Raw genomic sequence first — 24,960 nt, forward strand, 5'->3', positions numbered from 1 at the left:
AGGTTCAAATTTATGTCGCTAGAATTATCAGAGAAAGAAATATAAAGTACCCTCCAAATCTTCTGGAGCATCGACATTTTCTTTATTCAATGATCTTCATTCAACCTAACAACCATCAAAATAAAAAGAATGTGAGGCACATAATCTTCAAAATCCAAGTTTAATGAATGGAAAAAAAAACCCAGGAAGACAGAAAATGTCAAACACTCACTGGCTTCTTCTTCTTTTACTTCTTGGCTCCCGTGAATGAACTGTCAAAGCCATCATTATTTGCAGGAAAAAAAGATTAAACAAAGCAACTGATGAAAAGAAACAAATATGTTTCACAGCACATAAACTCTTCTTGAACAATCAGGCAACGGATAGTATGTCTCCCGTGTGATTCAGCTGAGTCCTCGATGGCATCCTGAACGACAAATGTCTTCTTCTTCTTCTTGGTTAGATCAAAGGGTGCAAGCTAAGGATGACCAAAGAAAATTAAAACCACACAATCATGATTTATCAGGCAAAATAAAAGAACTGATGATGAATTTATTAAAGATGGAGAGATGTTGAGACTAAAGAAGAAAAACTGATTCATGAAACTCAAAGAGCGAATCTTTATTTCTTAGATGAGTGATGAACCGATGATTAAAAATTGAAAGCCCTAAACTTCCATTGAAGAGCACGCTTACTGACCAAAGAGGTTTATTGAGCTTTTTTTTAATGAATCTCATTTCAAAACGTGAGTTAAAAAGTATATATTAAATCATTAGATAAAATAAATAAATGTGGGTCCTACAGAGTAAACCGAAGAAGCAAAGGTTTCCGACCTTCATAAATATATATTTGTTTCAGCCATCAATGTACAAAGAATCCTTTAGCTTAGTGGTATAAATGTTGTTGTTTAAACTTCAATAATTCGGGTTCGAGTCACAGACTTGACACTTTTTTCACAATTTTTAAAAGTGGGATCCACGTATCGCTGATGTGTCGCATTGCTCTATTATAACGTAGATTAATAGAACCAGTGTCTTGAGTATGTTTACGTAATCTCTTATGTTTCAAAATATTCATCTTCTTTTCTTTGCAAATTTTCTATTCGTTTATTTTTAAATACGATTTGTAATCGAACACTATGCTGGTATCGGTGGAGCATAAGTATTTGCTTTTATAGTGATAACTATTAGCAAAACCTACGGTTGTTAAAAACATACTTTTAACTAAATACTTATAAACTAAAAAAAGTAAATTACATAGACCTATTAAACCCTGGGATTCTTTTTTCCTTTTGACTACACATCTATAAACTAAAACTAATCAATTACATACACCTATTAAAATCTGGCATTTTTCTATTGTAACTGTTAAAAGTGTTATCTTTTTCGGATCATAGCTTTTGATCGTTGATCTAATATTAACAAAACCCAAAAATATATAACTCTAATGAAACCCACAACAATATAATTATTTTTTAACATATAAGAGAGGGTAACTTTCTTTCTGTAAAATAATAAATAATATAATATCAAATATTTATGTAGATCATACATTGTCATTATCATAATTTTTCTATATTTTGTAAAATATTATCTATTTCATTATTAAAAGAAAATTAGCTAATTTAAAATAATTACCCAACATATATTGTAGAAAAAAATATTTTTAAAATTGGTTCAAACAAAATACTTGATATAGTTAAATAAATAAAATTTTAAATTTTAAATTTTGATAGAATTTGCTAATCTCTATTAACTAATATATTAAGATAATCACAATAATCGTTTATTAAAAATAATAATTATAAAATTTGTTTATCAAAATTAATGATTCATCCTAAAGTTATGGAAAATGTAATAAATCATCAAAATCACTTCTCAAATAATAATATAGATGTGATTTCATATATACTATGATACGATACACGTTAAAACGTGAGTTATATTCCTTTATATAGCTTACTAAGTGGAAAGCTAATTAGGGTTGGCATTCATTTACTTGTCCGGGTTTGGTTCAGGTCTATTTAAGTTATGAATTTTCAGGGTTAAAGATTTCAGCCACATTTTGATATTTACAAATTTTGATTCAAGTTCGATTCAGATATTTGCGGATTCGGTTTGGGTTCAGATAACCTGTTTAAATTACTTTTAAAATTTTAAATTCATATATACTTTAAATTTCTTAAAATATAAAAATAAGATAATATATAACATAAAATTTGAATAATGTATGCAAAAATAGCTAAAATTAACATAAATTATGTTTGGCTCATGCAAGAAAATAAATATTTATAAAATCATCAAATCATAATAATTGTTAAATATTCTCTTTCGTTGCTTATAACTTTAAAGTAATTTTATAATTTATATTTATGGTGAATAAAAAAAATGAATTAAGTATCATTATGTTCTCGTGCATTGATATAAATGTTTACATTTTGGTTTGTAATTTTAAGTAATTTTAATTTATTTTATGAAAATAATATTATATTAAGTAATATTATTTTAGTTTTTAATTATATATGAAATTTTATGTATAATAATTTGGATTGGTTACTGTATGGTATGTTTAGCTCCATATATTTTTCAAATTAAACAACAATTTTTAATTAAGTTATTTTTATTTTCCTAGCTTCATTTATTTCAGTTCATCTTCTTAGAGCTAAATGTATTTTATAAATCAAATAAAATTTGATATATGTTGTTCTGAAAATCCATGAAAATAAATATAATATTGCAGTTGTATTAATAAACATAATCTATAATATTTTGAAAATTCATGTACTTATATGAATATTTATAAAATAATTAAATCCTACTAACCGTTTAATAATTTGTATAGGATTGTGAAAACATTTTATAATTTATATCTACGAAATTGAAGTACAATAGTATTATTTAATAGTTTTGCAACTTTTCTAAATTTAGAAGGATAAATTTTATGTTTGCCACTTTTCATCTTTACCACCAGTAAAGAGACATTTTCAAAAATATATTCTTCATTAAGTGGCAAAAGACTCTTATACCCTTATTATCTATATATATAATAAATTATTATTGAAATAAATAAATAAATAAATAAATTTATGTTTTCGAATTATACTTTTCAGATTCGAACTTTTTTTATAAATTTTTTTTTTGAATTAGTTTTTTTCGAATTTTTTTATTTTATTTTGTTCCAAAATTTCTTTTTGAAAATCGAAATTATGTTTGAAACTATTTTTTTAATTTTTTTTTTAAAAAAAATAATTATTATTTATATATTTATCAAAATTCTAAATTTCACATTCCAAAAACCCTACCTCACCCCTCAACTCTAAACCCTAAGTCTAAATTAGTTAACCCTATGGCTATAAGTGTATTTTACCCTTCATTAAAAGTAATGATAAAAGTGATTAGTGTAAAGATGAAAAATAGTACTATGAATGTGGTATTTGTAGCAATTTCTCAATTTAGAATATGATTTGAGAAATAGGATATAATATTAGATGATAAGTTATGTTGTTTAAATTTTTTTTATTTAGTAATGGCAACATGATAATTTTTTTTAATTCATTAAGAATATTCGTGTAATTGACTTTTGTGAGAATTAACATGAGCACAACACATATGAAATTAATTTATCAAATTTTTATCTATAAAAAAATAATTATCTAAAGTTTTTTTATTTTTAAATATTTTCAAACTATTTTTTTATATATAAAATTATATATTTTGAAATTTTAAAAAATATTATAAAACAAATATCTAAATTATTTTACTTTTCAATCTTTTTGCAAATTATGTTTTATATATATAAACTTATATATTCTGAAAATTTATAGAAATTGTTTTATTTATGTTGTTTAGGGAAAATATAAAGTAAAAAACATTATATATAAAAATTTATATAATATAATTTAAATTAAAATATAAGTAAATTTTTATTTATAAAAAGGAAAAAATAATTTTTAATAGTGGCAATTGGGTATAATTTTTAGTTTATTAAGGGTATTCATATAATTGAATTTTGTGAAAATCAACGTGAGTGCGTTACATAAGAAACTGACTTAATAGTATAGTGAATTCAAGTATTTTTTTGTGTTTTGAGCATTATTTAGCTATTTTAGATACTTAGTTTGACTATTTGTATATATTTTCAAGTATTTTGGACATAAAAATATCTTATATATTTTAGATATTTTTTGGATATTAATTCTAAAACAAACTAATGATGACAAAAAAACTAATTAATATATTTAAGTATATAAATCCGAATTAGATATATTTCGGGTATCCGAATATATCTTGGTTGGTTCCGGTTCTCTAGATACAAAAATTTTAAATTTGTTCGGATATTTAACTAGTTTTGGTTCGGATTCGGTACTACATTATCAGACTGACTTCGGTTCGGTTTTTCAGATTCACATATTTTGTCCGGCCCTGAAGTTAATCTATTAGTGTAAGGGAAAGAATAAAATGTTTAATGTGCCTAGAGTTTAGTGCATTGTTTTATTTGAACTTCTGATGCTATTCATGGTTATAGTCAGAGATTAGATATCTCCTGCCTGATCGTTTTAATTGTTGGATCTTTAAATATTAAGTTTTGAGTTGTTCGCCGTCTGGATTGTGTTTTGAAGCCCGTTGATTTTTCTCTTACGATGAAGAATGTAATTTTTCATTTATGTTCTTCAAAAATAGCTATATTATCAAAATATCTTTGTATTTAATCCATTAATTATATTACTAAAACTATATAAGATTGTATTTTATCATTTACCATATAAATAATCAGGTTTGGGATTTATTTGAAGAATATTATACGACACTATTATTATTTTCTAATAATATCTCCAAAAATTGATTGATTATTAGATACATTGTTTACATTTGATTTTTAAATAAGTTGTTATTTTATAAACATATTTTTAGATTCAATTTTAAAATCATTTTATTGAATTTTGGTGAGATCTCACCGTTGGGGTTGTCGGTTTTGGCTCCGGAAAGAGGAAGTATTTCACCGTTATATTTTCTTGTTTTTTTATTCAATCCACCAAATGACAAAAAAGAACACATAATTTTTTTTTAACTTGAAAGAATAATTATATATATATATACAAATTGAAGAGAATTTAACATCAATAATTTGTTTATCAAATAAAAAAACACATCTGATAAACAGTTCAACGATCTCACCTGTTATTGGTAAATTGAATCTATGCACATGTGTACTTTGTCTATCAAAGCCACAACACCTATCATATACACGGGAATACCGTATCCATTAATTTTCTATTAAGTTTTAGTGGGAAATATATTGTGTCAAATAATAGTAAACATGATTTAGAAAAACAGAAACAAACAATATAATGTTAAGCTTACTTATATAAAATGTTTTGCGGTGAAGAATCACTTATATTGGAAGCTTGAACCACGTCGAGATTAACAATTGGGTTATATGGCGTTTTGGTTAAACGGCCGGTTAAATATTACTCAATGGTTTACGGTTATTGAAAACCGGTTATCAGTTGTAACTACCTTTGCCTAATATAAAAGAAAGGCTCGTGTGTTGTACACTAAGAAGGTTAGTGTCTTGCCTTGCCAAGCCCCAGGGACGTAGCCCCACCGATAAACTCTGGGTCATCAAATAAACTATGTATTGAAGTTTAATCTAGACGACCGGACTTGTTCAAGTTGGGCTAACTAGCACAAGTCTCGCGCGTATGAACAATGGGCCTAATCGATAAAGCCCATTAGGTCAAGTTCTGATTATATCAAATGGAGAGGTCACGACAGATGACCTAACACAAGAAGACAGAAAGGAAACACAGAGGAGAGGCACAGAAGAGTGGGAGCTCGAGAGAGCCCGAGACCAGGGCTTGGTCTGAAGAGAGAGAGCTAGAGATAACTAGGTTCTCGGTACCCTAGCTAGGCTCTTCCCTATATACTTGTATCTCTAGGTGATTTGTAACAGAGATCAAGAGAGGTCGATAGAAACTGTAACCTCTGGATATTGTACTCTCGTGTTTAGATATAATGGAAGGTTGAGAGACCGATTTCTCTCTCCGGTGAGTATAGCTCCTTCTTCACATCGAGGAAGGGAGGTGAACACCGGGTTAACAAAAGTGTCTTGTGTTCCTTCTTTACTTGTTTGATTCGTGTTCCACGTACTTGATTTGTGACTAGGTTTGCGATAAGAACTACTGTAAGCATTCCAGGAAAGAGAAAAATTCCCTAACAAGTGGTATCAGGGCGCTGGTTGTGGCGATTAAGGGTTTGTCTAGGTCGAAGCTGGATCGATTCTGAAGAAGTAGAATCAGAGGATTAGTAGTCCCGATCGCGTCACGGGTTCAAGTGTAACGAATCAGAGATGATGCTGAAGGATAAGCAGCATCAAAGAAAGAAGAAGATGACGTTCGTGTGTGGTATGCGAAGGAAACGTCGGAAACGGAAGAAGGTCCAATCGGAACTAATGGTCTCGGGTCTGTGAAATTAGACGCAAGCAAGGGATGCTGCAGGGTTTGCGAGAACAGGAAGATCCAAAGACTGAAGTAAGAACACCTGCACAGATGAGCTTGTTCAAGAACAGCGGCACAGTTAAGCGTGTCCGTGGTCTGCATGGTTAGAGATTGATTTGATGGTTGTTTGAGATGGAGGATATCTCAAGTTGAATACATATTCATATTAAGTCAGAACAAGGCTTAAGGAGATGGAATCAAAGTCTGGTTATCAATTTCTCAAGTTCAAATCTTCAAAATAAATGATCTCATTCCAATGGAGTCACAAGAAAGGTTGTGATGGCTGGTTACACAGGTTAGAACTGAAGCTTTTAGGATCACAAGGGATGTATGTTGTCTTTGCAAAAGATGATCAAGGTTCTAGTATGGGTCAGATTGTGCGTTGGTCAGTTTGATTGTGGAAGAGATATGTTGTGTGGTTTCAGAAAGGTGTAAAGAATGGCAGTTGGTGACACTCTATTATCTCAGGTCTAGGAGACGCCTTAGAAGTTGAAGATGGTATGTGTGTTTAGAGGCTATTCGGATTTTGATCAGTGGTTCCAAGGTTCAGGTGTGAACAAGAAGTTGCGGAGAAGTGTTCAACGTGAAGAGGCGTTGATCAGGTTTGGAACGAGACATGGTGTTTGTACTGTGAGGCTTCAAAGTCAGTTCAGTTAAGAAGATTTGAGTTGCATGGTTGCAGGTTCAGTCACAGAGAGGTTAAGGATCAAGTTCTTGTGGTCAAAACGAAGCTCAAGTGAGGATGATCAAGGTTAAAGATCACAATGGAGCTTGTAGCAGCACATGTTGGTATCTTGTGGCAATGATGTGACAAAACAGATGGCGTTCTGTTTTGAGTCAGCGCAAGAGCATGAGTGAATATCATTGGGTACATGAGATGTAATGTTTCTGGTTGATAGAAACATGTTGTATCTCCACGAAGAAAGAACTAGAACAAAGGAAAATTGTGTAAAGGCCTACACAAGTATATGTTGGAGCAAATGGCCATTTGTGGTAACAACATGTAGTAGTTCTGGTGTGGTCGTGTGAGTGACAAGAACAAGCCATGGGAGAAGTAGATTCAAGGTTAGAGTTTGCTTGGAGATTCAAGGTTAGAGTTTGCTTGGAGATTCTGGTCAAAAGCAGAGGAAAATGCGCAGGAAGAATCTGGTAGAACCGGTTGAGCGACACTTGTTCAGGAAGCATTGTTCACTACCACAGCTAGGAGAAGCGTGTGTGAGTTTACCTTAGAAGAATCGTCATGGTGGTCTGAGTCAGAGGTTTCAGAGGAACATACTAAAAATAAATAAGGGACGACAAGCTTGATGTCATGAGCAAAGTCGTCAAGGTGGAGCTCTCGGACAAAGAGGTAAAGCTCTGAATCATCAAAAGGATGAAGTTGTAATCTTCCAAGGAGAAAATACTTGCGGACTTGACAAATATGAAATCAGGCTGGATGGGTCACGGCCAGGTCTGAGAGGAAGGAGGATGCAAGCACCAAAGGTTTTTTTTTGGTGGAGTTTGCACACTGGTGATAGTGTTGCAAGACATGTTACAGCTGAAAAAACTCGCCAAGGGCTCGAGTTTGACATGGAAGAAGCTGTAAGAGTGTATCTCGACAGGTTACAGAGGATACACGCACCAAAGGTTTCTTGGTGGAGTTTGCGCAGTGGTGATAGTGCTGCAGGACAAGTTACAGCTGAAGAAACTCGCCATGGGCTTGAGTTTGACATGGAAGAAGCTGTAAGGGTGTATTTCGACAGGTTACAGAGGATGCACGCACCAAAGGTTTCTTGGTGGAGTTTGCGCAGTAGTGATAGTGCTGTAGGACAAGTTACAGCTGAAGAAACTCGCCATGGGCTTGAGTTTGACATGGAAGAAGCTCTAAGTGTGTATCTCGACAGGTTACAGAGGATGCACGCACCAAAGGTTTCTTGGTGGAGTTTGCGCAGTGGTGATAGTACTGCAGAACAAAATATAGCTGAAGAAACTCACCATAGGCTTGATTTTGACATGGAAAAATGTGTAAGGGAGTATCTCAAGAGAGCATCACAGGCTTGGATGATGCGAGATATGGTTAAAGGATACTAGTAGTGGGCTAAATCTACTGGTAACTGTTTTCTTAGACTCAGGGAATTGAACATGAGACTTGTGTCGAAAGTATTCACAACAAGGTGGAGTTGTGTGGTGTGACCAGTTAATATCGACATAGTTACGAGTGTGTTCAAGGTGGAGTCTTGCTGGACAGGTAGCTGTTCGAATCAGAGGATGATTCAAGATGAAAACATGTATGTTTCGGGTCTTCTGCATGGTATTCTGTAGAAATTTATTTCTGTATCTCAGGGATATGAGGTGAATCAGAAGAGTCTACAACGGTATCATAGTTGCATATTGGTAATGATTTGTTTGAGCAGTGGTTGAGCAGAGATTCTTTTTATCGAGAGTCTTCTTAGCTGGCTAAGCGGTGGGTTCTGTTGGCAACAACAGCGGTGCAGAATGATGTTCAAGATAAGGTATTCATTCAGATTATTGTAAAGGAAAATCTCAGGATTCAGTGAGTCTACTGGCTGTTGAGGTTGTTTGAGTCAAAGGGGTTTCTGATTTGAGGCAGTGGTGATTCAGGTTCCGTAAGAGTTTCAGGCCAGCATCGGCATCAGGTTTATTGCAGAAAGATTGGATTCAAAGTTTGTATCAAAAGTAATCTGATACAGTACATGTTTGAATTAGAGTCACAAGAGGTTGATTAAGTCTGACATTGCTTCAAGGTTAACGCTGAAGTGTCGATGGAAATAATCAAGTGCATGGTGGTGACTGAAGTAATAGGACTGCATGGTTGTTATTAGTAGAGCTTCGAGTTTGAGATTCCAAGGAAAAGCAATGAAGGAGTCTTCAGGTTCTATCGATTTGGATACATGTGTGATGCTGGGAGGAAACTTGTTTAAGGCGTATTGAAGTTGAGCAGGTGAAGCTCAACAGGTGGATGAAGCCGGATGAGCTTTATTCAGAATATGTGAGGCTGAGAAGGTCGGTTCTCAGGAGGCTGCAAGAGATGCAGAAGGTGAGCATGTCTTTTGCTCTGGCTTCAAGAAAGTTTGAAGTGACTGAGGATTCTCGGAGTGGTCAAGCACTATGGTGTTTGGCACTGTCTGGTATTTCACGAGTTGGCAACATGGTAGCTGCAGATAGAGCTGATTAATCATCAAGGTGGAGATTGTTATGTTGGTGATGAATAATCAGTTATATTGGAAGCTTGAACCATGTCGAGATTGACAATTGGGTTATATGGCGTTTTGGTTAAACGGTCGGTTAAATATTACTCAGTGGTTTACGGTTATTGAAAACCGGTTATCAGTTGTAACTACCTTTGCCTAATATAAAAGCAAGGCTCATGTGTTGTACACTAAGGATGTTAGTGTCTTGCCTTGCCAGGCCCCAGGGACGTAGCCCCACCGGTGAACTCTGGGTCATCAAATAAACTATGTATTGAAGTTTGGTCAAGACGGCCGGACTTTTTCAAGTTGGGCACAAGTTGGGCTAACTTGCACAAGTCTCGCGTGTATGAACTATGAGCCTAATCGACAAAGCCCGTTAGGTCAAGTTCTAATTATATCAGATGGAGAGGTCACGACAGATGACCTAACACAAGAAGACACAAAGGAAACACAGAGGAAAGACACGGAAGAGTGGGAGCTCGAGAGAGCTCGAGACCAGGGCTTGGTCTGAAGAGAGAGAGCTAGAGAGAACTAGGTTCTCAATACCCTAGCTAGGTTCTTCTCTATATACTTGTATCTCTAGGTGATTTCTAACAGAGATCAAGAGAGGTTGACAGGAACTGTAATCTCTGGATATTGTACTCTCGTGTTTTGATATAATGGAAGGTTGAGAGACCGATTTTTTTTTCTCCGGTGAGTATAGCTCATTCTTCACATCGAGGAAGGGAGGTGCACACCGGATTAACAAAAGCGTCTTGTATTCCTTTTTTACTTGTTTGATTCGTGTTCCGCGTACTTGTTTAATTAGTGACTAGGTTTGCGATAAAAACTACTGTAAGCGTTCGAAAGAGACCAATTCCCTAAATAAAATTCTTTAGCGTTTTTTTTTTTCGAAACACTTGAAATCATGATAGACTCTAGCATTGGATATATCCAAACTATCAAAACAATATGTGTCAAAAATTGGTTTTTCCAAATGTATTAACCTTAGTCTAGCGGCTTAATCCCAGTCGAGATTTCCCATAATCTTCCTAGATGATGCTAAAAATCTCGTCTAATTTCGATTCTAGAAAGTCATTGGTTTCTTTAAGCACATTGATAGCTGGTTGACATTAATATGTTTATTAAAACCCAACTTTAATCATTTTTATTAACTAATATGTAATCAAGAAAGCCATTGGAGCACATTGGATTCAGTTGAAACTTACAAAGGCTGTAAATTAAAAGCAGGTCCTTGTTGTTGGGTGTCAAAAATGGCTTATATAAAATTCTTTAGCGTTTTTTTGACAGAAGTTTTTTTTTTTTGAAACACTGACATAAGTATTTTATATAACGATTTTAGAATAGATCGATGTTTTGGATGTCGAAAATGGCTTAGTATTTATAGGAAAAATATTAGGTCTATAAAGTATGTGGATTAGTTTAGGTGGTGCACGATTTTGTAGTAGCCTGTTAAATCTTTCGAAATATTCGTAAATGCTAAAAGATGTATTAATGAATATGCTAAAAGTTAGTGGCCCGGATTTTTATATAAATCGAATATACTAAAAGTTCATGTATTTTTCATAATTATCTTATAAAATTCGTGAAATTGTTTACAAACTATTTGAACATGGAAAATCCCTATAAATAATTGATAGGTAATAATAATATCATACGACCTATTAATATTGTAATTTAAGTTGTTATGTTATTAATATAATGGTCATATTATAAGTTTATAACATTTGTAATTGGATATGTATTGAAACTATGATTTTAAAAGGTTTTGGGGTTGTTTTTAAATCCTCTGTTATTCAATTAAGGATTTTAAAAATTAGTTTCAAATCTCTTGTTATTGAACATGAAATTTATGTAAAATCATTAGAAACACTTGCAAATCTCCTGTTATTCAATTAATCATTCACAAAACTTATATCAAATCCAATGTTATTGAAAAGTAAACATTATTTTGAAAGAAAAAACTGTGAATGTGATTTTGGGATACTTTACATTAATTCCAGTTATAAAGTGTCGCTATAAAACTCCAACCTCTACATGTGTTATTTGGAGAGACTTCAAAATAAAAATAAAACAGAAGACAATTGACGGCTACTTTGCATCTATCTAACCCTTGAGACGATTTTTAAATGCGTATGACTTGTAGCTTTCTCTCTCTGCTCCATTGGAAGATACAAAAAAAAACAAATCTCTGAACACTTCATCAATGGAGACTCAAACCCCATAAAGCTTCTTCCTTTATTAATCATCACTACTATGTTCATCATCTTCCTCTGTTATTCTCCTGCGATGGTTGCTGATGAAGATGACACAAGATGCTTACGAGGAACCCAGACCTTTATCACTGATTCTCACTGAGTTTTTAAATCATGGAACTTTGCAAACACCACTCTTGGGTTCCTCTGCAATTTTGTCTTGTTGGAACAATCAGGAGAACATAGTAGACAAAGAGAAAGAGAAGTAGATTAACGTAAGGAGAAATTAGTAGTTTGGTCAGACTTAGTGGTTAAGGTTAAACATGGGGAATTGATGGCTGCAACTAATGGTTTCAGTTCTGAGAACGTTATCTTATACACTAGGATATCGAAAACGTATAAGGCGCTTCTTCTTGATGGCTCCGCACTTGCGGTGAAGCACTTGAGCACATGTAAGCTAGGGGAAAAGAAGTTCTCATAACTTAGCGCCACTTCTCGGTTTCTGCTTTGTGGAAGAAGAGAAGCTTCTTCTTTATAACTACATGTCTAATGAGTCGCTGCACAGGTCACCATGGATGTAGCCATCCTATGAAAAGACCTTGAACTATAGTATCAATTTAGTCCACTCTCGTTATATGTCATATGAATGAGGTCTTCAGGTATCTGTCTTGATATACAAAGAGACTGAGATATGCTTATTGTCGTCACCTGAGCTTCTTTACTCTGTTTTATCATTGCTTCACACCAAATCCATTGAGATTATAAAAGTAAGTCTACAGGCTGTTGTTGCTCTAAGTATGTAGTTTTGGTTTTCTCCTTAAGTTTTTCATGCAGTTTTCGTGCATCTCCTGGCTGTTTTGGGTTTTGTGAAAGTTTTTTTTGTCTCCCCTAGTCGCCTGTTTCAAGACATTTACTTTAAATCGAAGGTAACAACGACAGTAGTGCACTACTTTGACTTTAGTTTACTTCTCCTCCCTCAAAAACGTGATGATTGACTTAAGAGAAAGATGTGCATTTAGGAAACGATCATAGTTGAGAATTGAGATTATGATAAGGAATTGTGGCACCCGAGTTTACCAAATACATTGATAGAAAGACTTGTAACTTGTAAGCAAATCACCTAAATAACTCTGAATTTTTTAGAAAATAGTTTACCAAATCACCTACAGATTTTATTTAAATTTTTAAACTTTAACTAAAATCACTCAAATAAATTCAAAACTCACCTAAATCCCACCAAAATTAAAACACTCCACAACTACTTAAAATACTCAGTCCAATACACCCCCCTTAGAGTAACTATATTAATAGTATATAGGTTACCAGAGGCACGGGCCTCATGCAGTCAGCAAATTTCTCCTCAATAAATGAAGATGAAGATGGATCGACCCTAATATAAATTCCATCTCTTTCAATTAGATGAGAAGCTGCATGGAAGATGGAAGCCTTATCTGTCTGTGAAATCATTTAACGAGACTTTGCAATTTGTCTGGTTAATGTGCAATATTCATGCGTCTATAAATGAAGTTTCTTCTTCTCCTCCTTATGTACACCCAACCACAACTTTCTCTAATGGCTTCAATCGGTTTATCTGAAGTATTATTTTGCTTCTGCTTTCTCATTTTATATTACTTCCTCATCAAGAAACCCTTAGGTTTCAAAAAAGCTTTTCATAGCAACCCTAGAAACTGGCCCGTTCTCGGTATGCTTCCTGGTGCGCTTGTGATTCTCCATCGACTATATGACTGTAGCGTTGAGGTTCTCGAGAACGCCAACTTGACGTTTCAGTTCATAGGTCCATGGTTGTCTGGAATGGACATATTGATCACGGTTGATCCAGAAAATATCAATTACATACTGAGCTCAAACTTCTCAAATTACATCAAAGGTCCTGAGTACCAAGAAGTTTTTGAAGCTTATGGAGATGGGATCGTCAACTCGTGATGATCTAATGGGCCTCAATTGTCCTGGTCCAACTACCTAATCCTGAAACTAAAGAGATGTCGGTTAGTTCTTGTGTTATGACAAATAGGATTAGGAACTTTTCCTTAATGCGATATGAATTAGGAACTTTGTAGACCTATATAAAAGGCACGAGGGTTTCATACGTTAGTCATACGGTTAACAAGCATACGAGAGATAGAGAGCAAAAGACTTGTGCTTTCATCTTTCAAGAGTTGTAATAAGGTTTTGGGTTTCTAATAAGAGGTTAAAGGTTTCGGGGAAGTTAAATTCATTCTAAGTTCAAAACATAGAGTTAAGGTTAAATCCTAACAAGTGGTATCAGAGCAATCCAGGTTTTGATTGCAAGGGTGCTTGAACAAGAATGACTAAACCAAAGATCGAGAGAATCGACATAGATCGGTTCGATGGAACAGGAGATTTTTCGCTATGGAAGGTTCGGATGATGGCTCACTTTGGTGTCCTAGGGCTAAAGGATATCCTAACAGATGAGAAGCTTCTAATGGATTCACCAGTCAACAAGGAAGAAGGAGTTGATACCTTGAAGGACACGGAGAAGAAAGAAGCTGAAGGTATCCCTACCATTGATCCCGTCAAGCTCGGAAAATCAGAGAAAGCGAAAGATCTCATTGTTGTGAATGTGGGAAACCAAGTCCTGAGGAAGATCTGCAACTGTGATATGGCTGCTGCGATGTGGACAGCTCTCAACATGCTGTACACGGAGACGTCCTTGCCGAATCGTATTTACCTGCAACACAAATTTTACACTTTCAAGATAAACGATTCAAAGACTATTGATGCAAACGTTGATGACTTCCTAAAGCTAGTAGCAGATTTAAATAACTTGAGCGTGGAGGTTGATGAAGAAGTTCAAGCTATACTACTACTAAACTCAATGCCTCAGCGATATGATCAACTCAAGGAGACCCTTAAATACGGTAGAGACACTCTCAAGATTAACGAAGCAACCGGGGCTGCACGATCTAAGGAGAGAGAGTTATTGGAAAGTGGTAAACTATCTAAGTCTCAAGATGAGGGCTTACGTTGAGGATAGAGGAAGGTCATCAAACCGACCAAACAAAGGAGGCAACGGGAATGGGAAAGGAAGGTCTAAAAGCACGTACGGTAGATCAAAGTCCAGGCCAAAGTATGATAAAAACAATAAAGGATGTTTCATATGCGGCAAAGAGGGACATTGGAAGAGAGAATGTCCCGACAGAAGGTCCAATAAATCTGTCAATGTTGCTGCAGAACCGAAACAGCCACTAGTGCTAACAGTTAGTACTAACGACTCAAAAGAAGAATGGGTGATGGACTCAGGGTGTTCTTTCCATATCACACCAAACAAAGACGTGTTGTTTGACCTAGAAGAATTCGAAGGAGGGAGAGTTCTTATGGCTAACAATACCCACTGTGATGTAAAAGGAATTGGCAAGATAAGGATTGTGAGACCCGATGGAACCGTGGTGGTTCTCAAGGATGTGAGATACATGCCGACTATGAGCCGGAACTTGATATCTTACGGGATGCTCGAACGATCAGGATGCCAATACGAAGGGAAAGTCTTTATGATCAGATTCTACAAGGATGGAAAGGAGATCATATCAGGGAAGTTCAATGAAGGCCTATACTACTTACAAGGGACCGTATCTAAAGGAGAAGCAAACGTGTCAAGGGCAGAGATAGATAAGACGACTATATGGCACTCCAGATTATGTCATATGAGTTTAAAGAATCTGAATGTTCTGGTTGAAAAAGGATATGTACCAAAGAAGGAGGTGGACAAACTCGAGTTCTGTGAGACGTGTGTCTTGGGAAAATCTCACAAACAAAGCTTCCCTGCTGCGAAGCATACCACTAAAGAAATCCTAGAGTACATACATTCAGATTTATGGGGAGCTCCATCAACTCCAGAAAGTCTATCGGGAAGTAAGTACTTCATAAGCTTCATAGATGATTACTCTCGAAAAGTCTGGATTTATTTTCTTAAAACAAAAGATGAAGCCTTCAGCAAATTTAGGGAGTGGAAAGAAGCTGTTGAAAATCAGACGAAGAAGAAAATAAAGTGCTTACGAACGGATAATGGCCTTGAGTTTTGCAATCAGCAGTTTGATAAACTCTGCAAAGACTCAGGCATTAAGAGACACAAGACTTGTCCGTATACTCCGCAGCAGAACGGGGTTTCAGAACGGATGAACCGAACAATCATGGACAAAGTTCGGTGCATGCTTGTGGAGACAGGGTTAGGGCAAGAGTTCTGGGCCGAAGCTGCTTCAACGGCCACATATGTGATCAATCGATCTCCTAACTCTGCAATTGATTATGAACTACCTGAGGAGAGATGGACAGGTACAAAGTGTGACCTAAGCAACCTTAAGAGGTTCGGGTGTTCGGCTTTTGTCCATAAGGTTCAAGCAAAAACGAGTCCAAGGGCCATAAAAGGAGTATTTATGGGATATCCGTTCGGTACTAAAGGATATCGTGTGTGGATTGAAGAAGATAGAAGATGTGACACAAGTAGAAACGTTGTGTTCAATGAAGAAGAGTTATACAAACACACGGTACAAGAGGTTAAAGACGCAGAGAGAAATCAAAAGAAGACCGAGACAAGACGGGTAACGTTTAAAGAAAATCTTATCGAAGGTCCTACTCCTTCTAAGAACGAAGACGAGGAGTTACAGTTTCTAGGTGGAGCTTTATTACCCGAGATATCGAATGAAACGGAAGAGGACGTGACAAGTCAAGAAGATGAAAACGAGCCCGAAGCAGAGTCAAGCATTGACGGCTACATGCTGGCTAGGGATCGTGTTAGAAGGCAAATAAAACCACCATCAAGATTTGAAGATGAAGATTTCGTAGCCTATGCACTAGCCGCAGCAGACGAGTTAGAGATTGAAGAACCAAAAACCTTCAATGAAGCAATGACAAGTAAGAAACAAAGGCAATGGAAGAATGGAGCAGATAAAGAGATGGATTCACTCCAACGAAATCGTACATGGATCTTGATAGAGAAACCTGAAAATGCAAAAATAGTAGGATGCAAGTGGATTTTCAAGTTAAAACCCGGAATCCCAGGAGTAGAAGAGCCGAGATATAAGGTGAGATTGGTGGCTCAAGGTTTCTCACAACAAGAGGGAATTGATTACAACGAAGTGTTTTCTCCGGTGGTAAAACACGTATCAATTCGCATAATGCTCTCAATTGTGGTTAACAACGACTTTGAGCTTGAACAGATGGACGTGAAAACGGCTTTCTTACACGGCGACCTTGAAGAAAGAATTCTTATGAAGCAACCTGAGGGCTATGTTAAGAAAGGGGATGAAAACAAAGTATGCTAACTCAAGAAATCCTTATATGGGCTTAAACAATCACCAAGGCGATGGAATCATAGGTTTGATTGTTTTATGAAGACTCAACAGTTCGTGAGAAGTAAAGAGGATCCATGCGTCTACATGAAGAATGTTAAGACACCCCAAGCTGTGTTCTTACTACTATATGTTGATGACATGCTCATAGCCTCGGGAGATCATCAAGAAATCAGAAAAATAAAAGAGAGTTTGAGCAAGGAATTTGAGATGAAAGACTTGGGAAAAGCCTCAAGAATATTAGGAATGGATATCATAAGAGATAGATCAAAAGGAATCTTAATACTATCGCAAGATAGCTATCTAAAAAAGGTAGTAGAAACGTTTGGCATGACTGATGCAAAGGCTGTGGTGTCCCCAACTTCATCTCAGTTCAAACTAAGGAGCCTCACACCGGAGCAAAAGGAAGAGGAAGGAAGTTACATGGAAGAGATACCATACGCGAGTGCAGTAGGAAGTATTATGTACGCTATGGTTGGCTCTCGACCTGATCTAGGATTTGCAGTTGGATTGATAAGTCGGTTCATGTCTGAACCTGGAAGAGAACATTGGGCGGCTGCTAAATGGGTTCTAAGATACCTAAAAGGAGCTATAGGAAGGTGTCTTACATTCACCAAGAATTCGAAATTCAGCATAGAAGGATTTTGTGATTCTGATTATGCAACAGACCTTGACAGAAGAAGGTCAGTTACTGAATATGTGTTTCAAGTTTGGTGAAATACTATAAGCTGGAATTCAGGATTACAAGACGTAGTAGCTCTCTCGACAACTGAAGCTGAGTACATGGCTTTAACCGCAGCTGCGAAAGAAGCTTTATGGCTAAGAAGACTATGCAAGGAACTAGGATTCGAGCAAGAAAGTGTCAAGATCAATTGCGATTCACAAAGCGCTATAGCCCTAGCAAAGAATCATGTTCATCACGAACGAACAAAGCATATTGACACTAAATATCATTTCATCAGAGATGTAGTTGAAGATGGCAGTGTTACTCTATCTAAGATCCATACTAGCAAGAACCCAGCAGATTTTCTAACTAAGGCCTTACCAGGGCAAAAGTTTGATCTCTGTTGTGAAATCCTCAAGATAGCCTAAGAGACTGGCACGGCAGGTAACTTCGTTATCGATTCACCTCGCACAAGAAGAAGTAATAAAGGTTAGAGCAAACAAGTTACTTCTTATCGATAACAAGGGAGCTCAATGGTTACAAGGAAGTTACCTGCTAGGAAGATGCGAGGCAAGGAGTTCTAAGCCAAGGAGGTTTCAGCTTAAGGTGGAGTAGCTGAGAAAGACCGAAACAGGATCTCTAAAAGAACCAGGATGGCTAACGGGAACAAAGAAACTAAGTTATTGGAGAGAACGTCTTAAACGGCCACAAGCTGAAGGGAGACGAGTACCTCAATTACACAAGGAAGCTCAATTGATCGAGTTAAACGACATAAGTAAAGCCTTAAACAGCTAAGTAAGGAGCTGAAGGGAGACATGGGGTTGTTTTACACAGCGGAGGAAGCGCGAAGAGTTCGCCTGGAAAGCGGAGAGAAGATCAGAAAATTGAGAAGTTACTAACGGGATCAGTACAAAGGCACGAAGAGTAAGAAGATTTCAGCTCAAAGGTGAAGAATCAAAGGAGACTTACCGGGAAATGGGACGTCAAAATTCCGGTGAAGTTTCTCTCTTCCCGATGGTTTGAGAGAACATTTTTTCTCAGGAGAAAGAAGAAGTCGCGATCTACTTTCAATATAAACCAGGATCGGAGTAAGAGACGGCGACGAGGGAAACGTTGACGGAGGGCTCGTAGAGGGGCTGAGTCAAATCTCTTCAAAAAGGTGATACGGAGTTGAAGATCGAAGAACCTTGACGAAGGAACGGTTCGATTAGAAGCCATCATCGCTTGGAATCATCATCACCGCAAGAGTCGTCGACCTTGGAAGAAGCTCGAGACGTCTTCGGTGGTATCGAGGAAGAAGAGAAGAGAAGCTGAAAAAAAAAAATAATAATAAAATAAAATAATCAAGGCCTCAATTGTCCTGGTCCAACTACCTAATCCTGAAACTAAAGAGATGTCGGTTAGTTCTTGTGTTATGACAAATAGGATTAGGAACTTTTCCTTAATGCGATATGAATTAGGAACTTTGTAGACCTATATAAAAGGCACGAGGGTTTCATACGTTAGTCATACGGTTAACAAGCATACGAGAGATAGAGAGCAAAAGACTTGTGCTTTCATCTTTCAAGAGTTGTAATAAGGTTTTGGGTTTCTAATAAGAGGTTAAAGGTTTCGGGGAAGTTAAATTCATTCTAAGTTCAAAACATAGAGTTAAGGTTAAATCCTAACAACTCGGACCTGGAGCTATGGAGGAATTTGAGGAAGGCTTCTCAGGTCATATTCGGCGATCAAGGGTTCCAAAACTTCACAACAAGTACCACCAGGAGTAAACTCAAAGACGGTCTTGTGCCTCTTTTCAATCATTTTGCAAAGGAAGAAATGGTTGTGGACTTGCAAGATGTGTTCCAGAGGTTCATGTTCGATACAACGTTTATTTCTTTAACCGGGTTCGATATGAAAAGTCTCTCCCTCGAAATGCCGGAGGTTGGGTTTGCTAATGCTCTTGATGATGTTGGAGATGCGATAATGTATAGGCATATTACGCCGAGATTCTTATGGAAGCTACAAAAATGGATTGGAGTCGGAAGAGAGAAGAAGATGACGGAAGTTAATGCCACTTTTGATCGTGTTTGTGCAACATACGTATCAGCGAAGAGAGATGAGATAAAAAAAAAAGGAAAAAGTGGTGAAGATCTTTTGACATTATTCATGAAGCTTGATACAACCAAGTTCGAGCTCCTGAACCCGAGTGATGATAAGTTCCTCAAAGATTTCACGGTGGGTTTCATGGCGGCAGGGAGAGATTCCACTGCTTCTGGACTCACTTGGTTCTTTTGGAATATGTCTGAAAACCCTAAAGTCTTAACAAGGATTCTTCAAGAGATAAAAACAAATCTACCAACAACAACCGGAAGTAACCAAGACACATCGTACTTGAACAAGCTGGTTTATTTACATTGTGCATTGAGTGAATCATTGAGGCTCTTCCCACCAATTCCGTTCGAACGCAAGTCTCCAATCAAACCGGATGTGCTTCCAAGTGGGCATAAAGTCAAATCAGCTACCAATATTATGTTCTTTATCTATGCGATGGGGAGAATGAAAACCGTATGGGGAGAAGACGCGATGGAGTTCAAGCCAGAGAGGTGGATTTCAGATACAGGAGGGTTCAAACATCAGCCTTCGTACAAGTTCCTATCGTTCAATGCCGGTCCAAGAACATGTTTGGGTAAGAATTTAGCTATAAATCTGATGAAGGCAGTGATCGTGGAAATATTACAGAACTATGAGATTAAGGTCATCAATGGAAAAAAGATTGAGCCAAAACCTGGTCTTGTTCTTTACATGAAGCATGGGCTTAAAGTCACAATTACTAAGAAATGTTCGAGTCTGGAGTGAAACCCTCAAGTTGCTTTTAAACTACATTTACCAAAATTAAGCATGCGATTAACAAAAATGATCATAAAGATCCTAAATAATTAATTGGTAATTTTATTATTATTGTTATTTCTGAAATGTATTTTCTTCTTTATTTTCAGCTTGAAGCTGATTTATTAATAAAATGCCCCACTTGTGTTAAACTCTTTTGTATAATCGTATCATTTAGTATTTTATAAATGTATTGTAATCAACTTGAAACGGGCTTCATTATGCTTAATTAACTAGTTACGTTATAAATTAGAACTCTTTGTGTAATCTATTTTTTTTTCTTTTTTGCCATCTCTCTTTTGTGTATATCATATAGTATAAACCTTCAACATATGTACCATAAAAAAAATCAGAGAGATGTGTTTTATCCCTTAAATCATTGGATCCAAACTCAAGATGTTGAAATTGCAGTATAAAGTTAGGATTTATGCTTTCATTTATTTTCAGTTTTCTGTTGTTTCCTCTTCAAGAAACTCCTTCAGATAAGTCTTTTAATGCATTTAACTCCTTCGTAAAAGTTACACATGAGAAAGAAAGTTACACATTTTACCAGGTCTCTCTGCTCCACAATATTTTGAAGACCTTCGTTTGGATCCAACATTGCTCCTCTATGTCTTGACAACCACCACTACAAGAAAACAGCGATATTCTGACGGACATTCCGACGGAAAATGAAATCCTCGGAATATACCGAATTTTACCCGAGGATAATGTAGCTCCTGGTTCATACTACGAGGTTTAGAAACTCGTAGCTGGTCTTGGTTTATCGTATCAGGTAATAGATGTATGCAGCGACAACTGCATGATTTATTAGAGGGCGGATGAACAACGTGTTACATGCAAATTTTGTGGAAAGCCTCGTTATAAAGATACAATTGGAAGAGTTCCAGTGCCATATAAAAGGATGTGGTATTTTCCTTTGACGGAAAGGTTGCAGAGGTTGTATCTGTCTGAACGCACAGCGCAACCAATGAGATGGCATGCGGAGCACTCAACAGATGGTGAGATCAGACATCCTTCAGATGCAAAAGCGTGGAAGCATTTCCAATCAAAGTATCCCGACTTTGCGTATGAGAGAAGAAATGTCTACCTTGGATTATGTACTGATGGTTTCAGTCCGTTTGGCAAGAGTGGAAGACAGTATTCTCTATGGCCCGTCATTCTTACACCATACAACCTCCCTCCAAACTTGTGCTTGCGACGAGAGTTTTTGTTTCTCTCGATTCTCGTTCCCGGACCAGAGCATCCTAAGAGATCACTTGATGTGTTTCTTCAGCCACTAATATATGAGTTGCAACAACTATGGGCTCAAGGTGCTGAAACATACGATGTTTCGTGTAAAGAAAACTTTCAAATGCTGGCAGTACTAATGTGGACAATAAGTGATTTTCCAGCATATGGTATGTTGTCTGGATGGACAACGCATGGAAGGCTATCATGTCCATATTTTCAAGATAACACTGATGCTTTCCAACTAAAGCACGGAAGGAAAACGTGTTGGTTTGACTGTCACAGGAGATTCCTACCACCTGATCATCCATATCGTAGGAGTAGGAATTTGTTTACGAAGAACAAGAGGGTGTTTGACAGTCCACCTCCGGAAATTTGTGGGAAAGATTTGAAGATACAACTAAGAGATTTTGGTGCAGAAAGGACGCCAGACGTCGGTGGACATGAGCGTTTTCCGGTAGATGCTGTTGGAGAACTACATAACTGGCACAAAAAAAGTATTTTCTGGGATCTGCCATACTGGGAGGATCATCTGCTAAGGCATAATTTAGATGTCATGCATATTGAGAAGAACTTTTTTGACAATCTCATGAACACGATCCTTAATGTTCAAGGTAAAACAAAGGATAATTTGAAGTCAAGACTGGATTTAGTCGATATATGTGCTCGTTCAGAACTTCATGTTGATGAGAATGGTAGGGCTCCTTTTCCCATATACCGACTTGATGCAGCGGGAAAAGATGCGTTCTTTGATTGGATTTCAAACGATGTGGAATTTCCAGACGGTTACGCATCAAATTTGCGTAACTGTATCGACAGAAAGGAAGTAAAGTTTTCTGGCTTGAAAAGCCACGATTGCCATGTAATGATGCAGCGCCTCCTTCCGTTCGCCTTCAAGGAACTATTAGCACGAAATGTTCATGAAGCAATTGCAGGGATAAGTGGTTTCTTCCGCGATTTATGCACGAGATCAGTGACTCTTGAAGGTATTGAAAATTTGAAGACTAACATAGCCGTGATTCAGTGCAACCTTGAGAAGATATTTCCTCCCTCATTTTTTGATGTTATGGAGCATCTTGTTATTCACCTGGCAAGAGAATTGGAACTTGGTGGTCCTGTGCAGTATAGATGGATGTATCTGTATGAGCGGTATATGTTCCATTTGAAGAAGATGGTGAAAATTTTAAGTAGGGTGGAAGGTTCTATAGTCGCACAGATGATCAATGAAGAAACTTCAAACTTTGCCGAGTACTACTTTCCAGCAGAAGTTCAGACCAAAAACAGAAGACCTGCTCGGCATGATGATAGAGGCGAACGGGCAACATATCATGTTACGGTTCCAGACATTTTCACAGACGTTGGACGACTTAGCGGAAAACCAAAGGACCGTCGACTTACTGAGCAGGAGCGCAGTCATTTGCAAACATATTTGCTCACCAACTGCGAAGACGTTCTTCAATATGAGAGGTAAATAAATGAGCTTACAAATTTTTATTTTAACAAGTTGAAATTTAAATCTTAATTAATTACATTATTGTCATCATATACAGGATTTTCATGGCAGAAAAGCGGTTCGAGTATAGATACGCCACAGAGGACGAACTAGAAGAAATGAAGCAGAGAGAATTTACTGGATGGATGTTTACTTATGTGAGTGCTTTAAACAAATTAAAATATATTTTATCACATATTTATACTAATTCACATTTATTGATATAATATATAAGTTTATTATTGACCAAAAATATATTCAAACAAAAGTTTATTAGAGCATCTCCAACCCTATGCTATTTTTGCCTTTATATGCTATAATAGAGTAAAATTTAGTCTAACTCACCTCTATTTCTTTCTTTAAAATAGAGATTGCTATTTTTCCTCTATATTTAGAGGTGAAAATAGCATTCATCTATAATAAATACATTTTTTTTACAAAATAGTCTTTTAATTTTTTGAAATTATATGTCTATGAAAAAATACAATTTCTTTTTACATATAACAACACATTTATTTTGTTTACATAATAATTCTTAAATTTTCACAATTATAAATAACATAAATAAACAATATCATTATTTAAAAGGGGAATTTTTATTTAATACATGATATTTAATGTTTTATATATATGTAACTAAAATAAAAATAGTAATTTAATTATTAAAAGTTCCACATAGATTTTTTGGCTTTTTGCAAAATTGACCTAAAACTCATAGTCAAACACAAAACTAATCTCCTTTTTTTTTTGGAAATTAGTTTTGCCTTATTCACCCCACAAGTTCATATAATTCACGAAAATGCCATCAATTTTTTTTCTTTTCGAAAATGACATTTTTACTCTCTCACTCTCAACATCTTCAAGTAATTACAAGATTGTCATTGTCGTCAATATCCCAACCACCATGAACAACCAATTTGAAGCTCTTAATGCTCCCAAAATCGATTTATCCTTCTTCTTTCTCCATTCTTATGAACTAAACACAACATCTCTCTCACTTTCTCTCCACATTCAGCTAAAAAAACCCAAGATTTTGATTCTAATTTTTTTATGGTTCATAGAGTCATAGAAGCTAACGATTCTGGGTGGGTCACTTTCGTTTGAGAATATGTGTGCTTGGAGAAGCCTTATGTGTGCTAAGGAAGTTATCTCACCAATTTAATGTAAGAAATCAAATTTTTTTCTAGATCTGTTCGTCCAGATGACTTCCCAGGTAAGTCGTCTGGCTGTAGACGACTTACCCGGAAGTCGTCTGGTCAATGCAGAGGTTATTTTTGCAATTGACTTTGAAATCTATTTTCTGAGACGACTGAAATATAAGTCGTCTGCTTTTTTTTTGTTACAAAAAAATCTCCAAAGAACCTAGACGACTTACATGTAAGTCGTCATAGGTTAGTTTTGCAATTGAAAAATAAAACTTCAATATTTAATTATATATAGATGACTTACAATTCAGTCGTCCGCCCGACGACATACATGTAAGTCGTCCAGGATTTACGAGGTTTGACCAGAATCTCG

General features: G+C 36.0%; 1 protein-coding gene and 1 long non-coding RNA gene across 4 annotated transcripts; one reads left to right on the top strand and one right to left on the bottom strand.

The window, feature by feature from the left end:
- Positions 1 to 13,011: 13,011 nt before the first annotated feature.
- On the bottom strand, positions 13,012 to 19,216 carry LOC106327395. 3 transcript variants are annotated; one of them, XR_001267440.1, is made up of 6 exons: positions 18,822 to 19,216; positions 18,583 to 18,709; positions 18,234 to 18,509; positions 14,364 to 14,571; positions 13,761 to 13,853; positions 13,012 to 13,668 (listed from the first exon to the last, which is right to left on the bottom strand). It is a non-coding gene; the product is annotated as an uncharacterized LOC106327395 (long non-coding RNA). The 3 variants fall into 3 exon arrangements; XR_001267438.1 differs by having other exon boundaries at positions 13,667 to 13,853; XR_001267439.1 differs by having other exon boundaries at positions 13,667 to 13,853; positions 18,234 to 18,467; positions 18,822 to 19,203.
- Positions 13,359 to 20,690, top strand: LOC106327394 (alkane hydroxylase MAH1-like). Its single transcript, XM_013765538.1, has 2 exons — positions 13,359 to 13,801; positions 19,508 to 20,690. The coding sequence occupies exons 1-2, from the start codon at positions 13,383 to 13,385 to the stop codon at positions 20,688 to 20,690; spliced, it is 1,602 nt and encodes a 533-aa protein (XP_013620992.1). The 5' UTR covers positions 13,359 to 13,382.
- The last annotated feature ends 4,270 nt before the right edge of the window (positions 20,691 to 24,960 follow it).

Source organism: Brassica oleracea, chromosome C2 (assembly GCF_000695525.1).
Source record: "Brassica oleracea var. oleracea cultivar TO1000 chromosome C2, BOL, whole genome shotgun sequence".
NCBI classification, from domain to species: domain Eukaryota; kingdom Viridiplantae; phylum Streptophyta; class Magnoliopsida; order Brassicales; family Brassicaceae; genus Brassica; species Brassica oleracea.

Coding starts and splice junctions, on each gene's coding strand:
- LOC106327394 (XM_013765538.1), top strand. CDS start 13,383: ATGAAGTTTCTTCTTCTCCTCCTTATGTACACCCAACCACAACTTTCT. Junction 13,802..19,507: donor GGAGATGGGATCGTCAACTC/GTGATGATCTAA, acceptor CATAGAGTTAAG/GTTAAATCCTAACAACTCGG.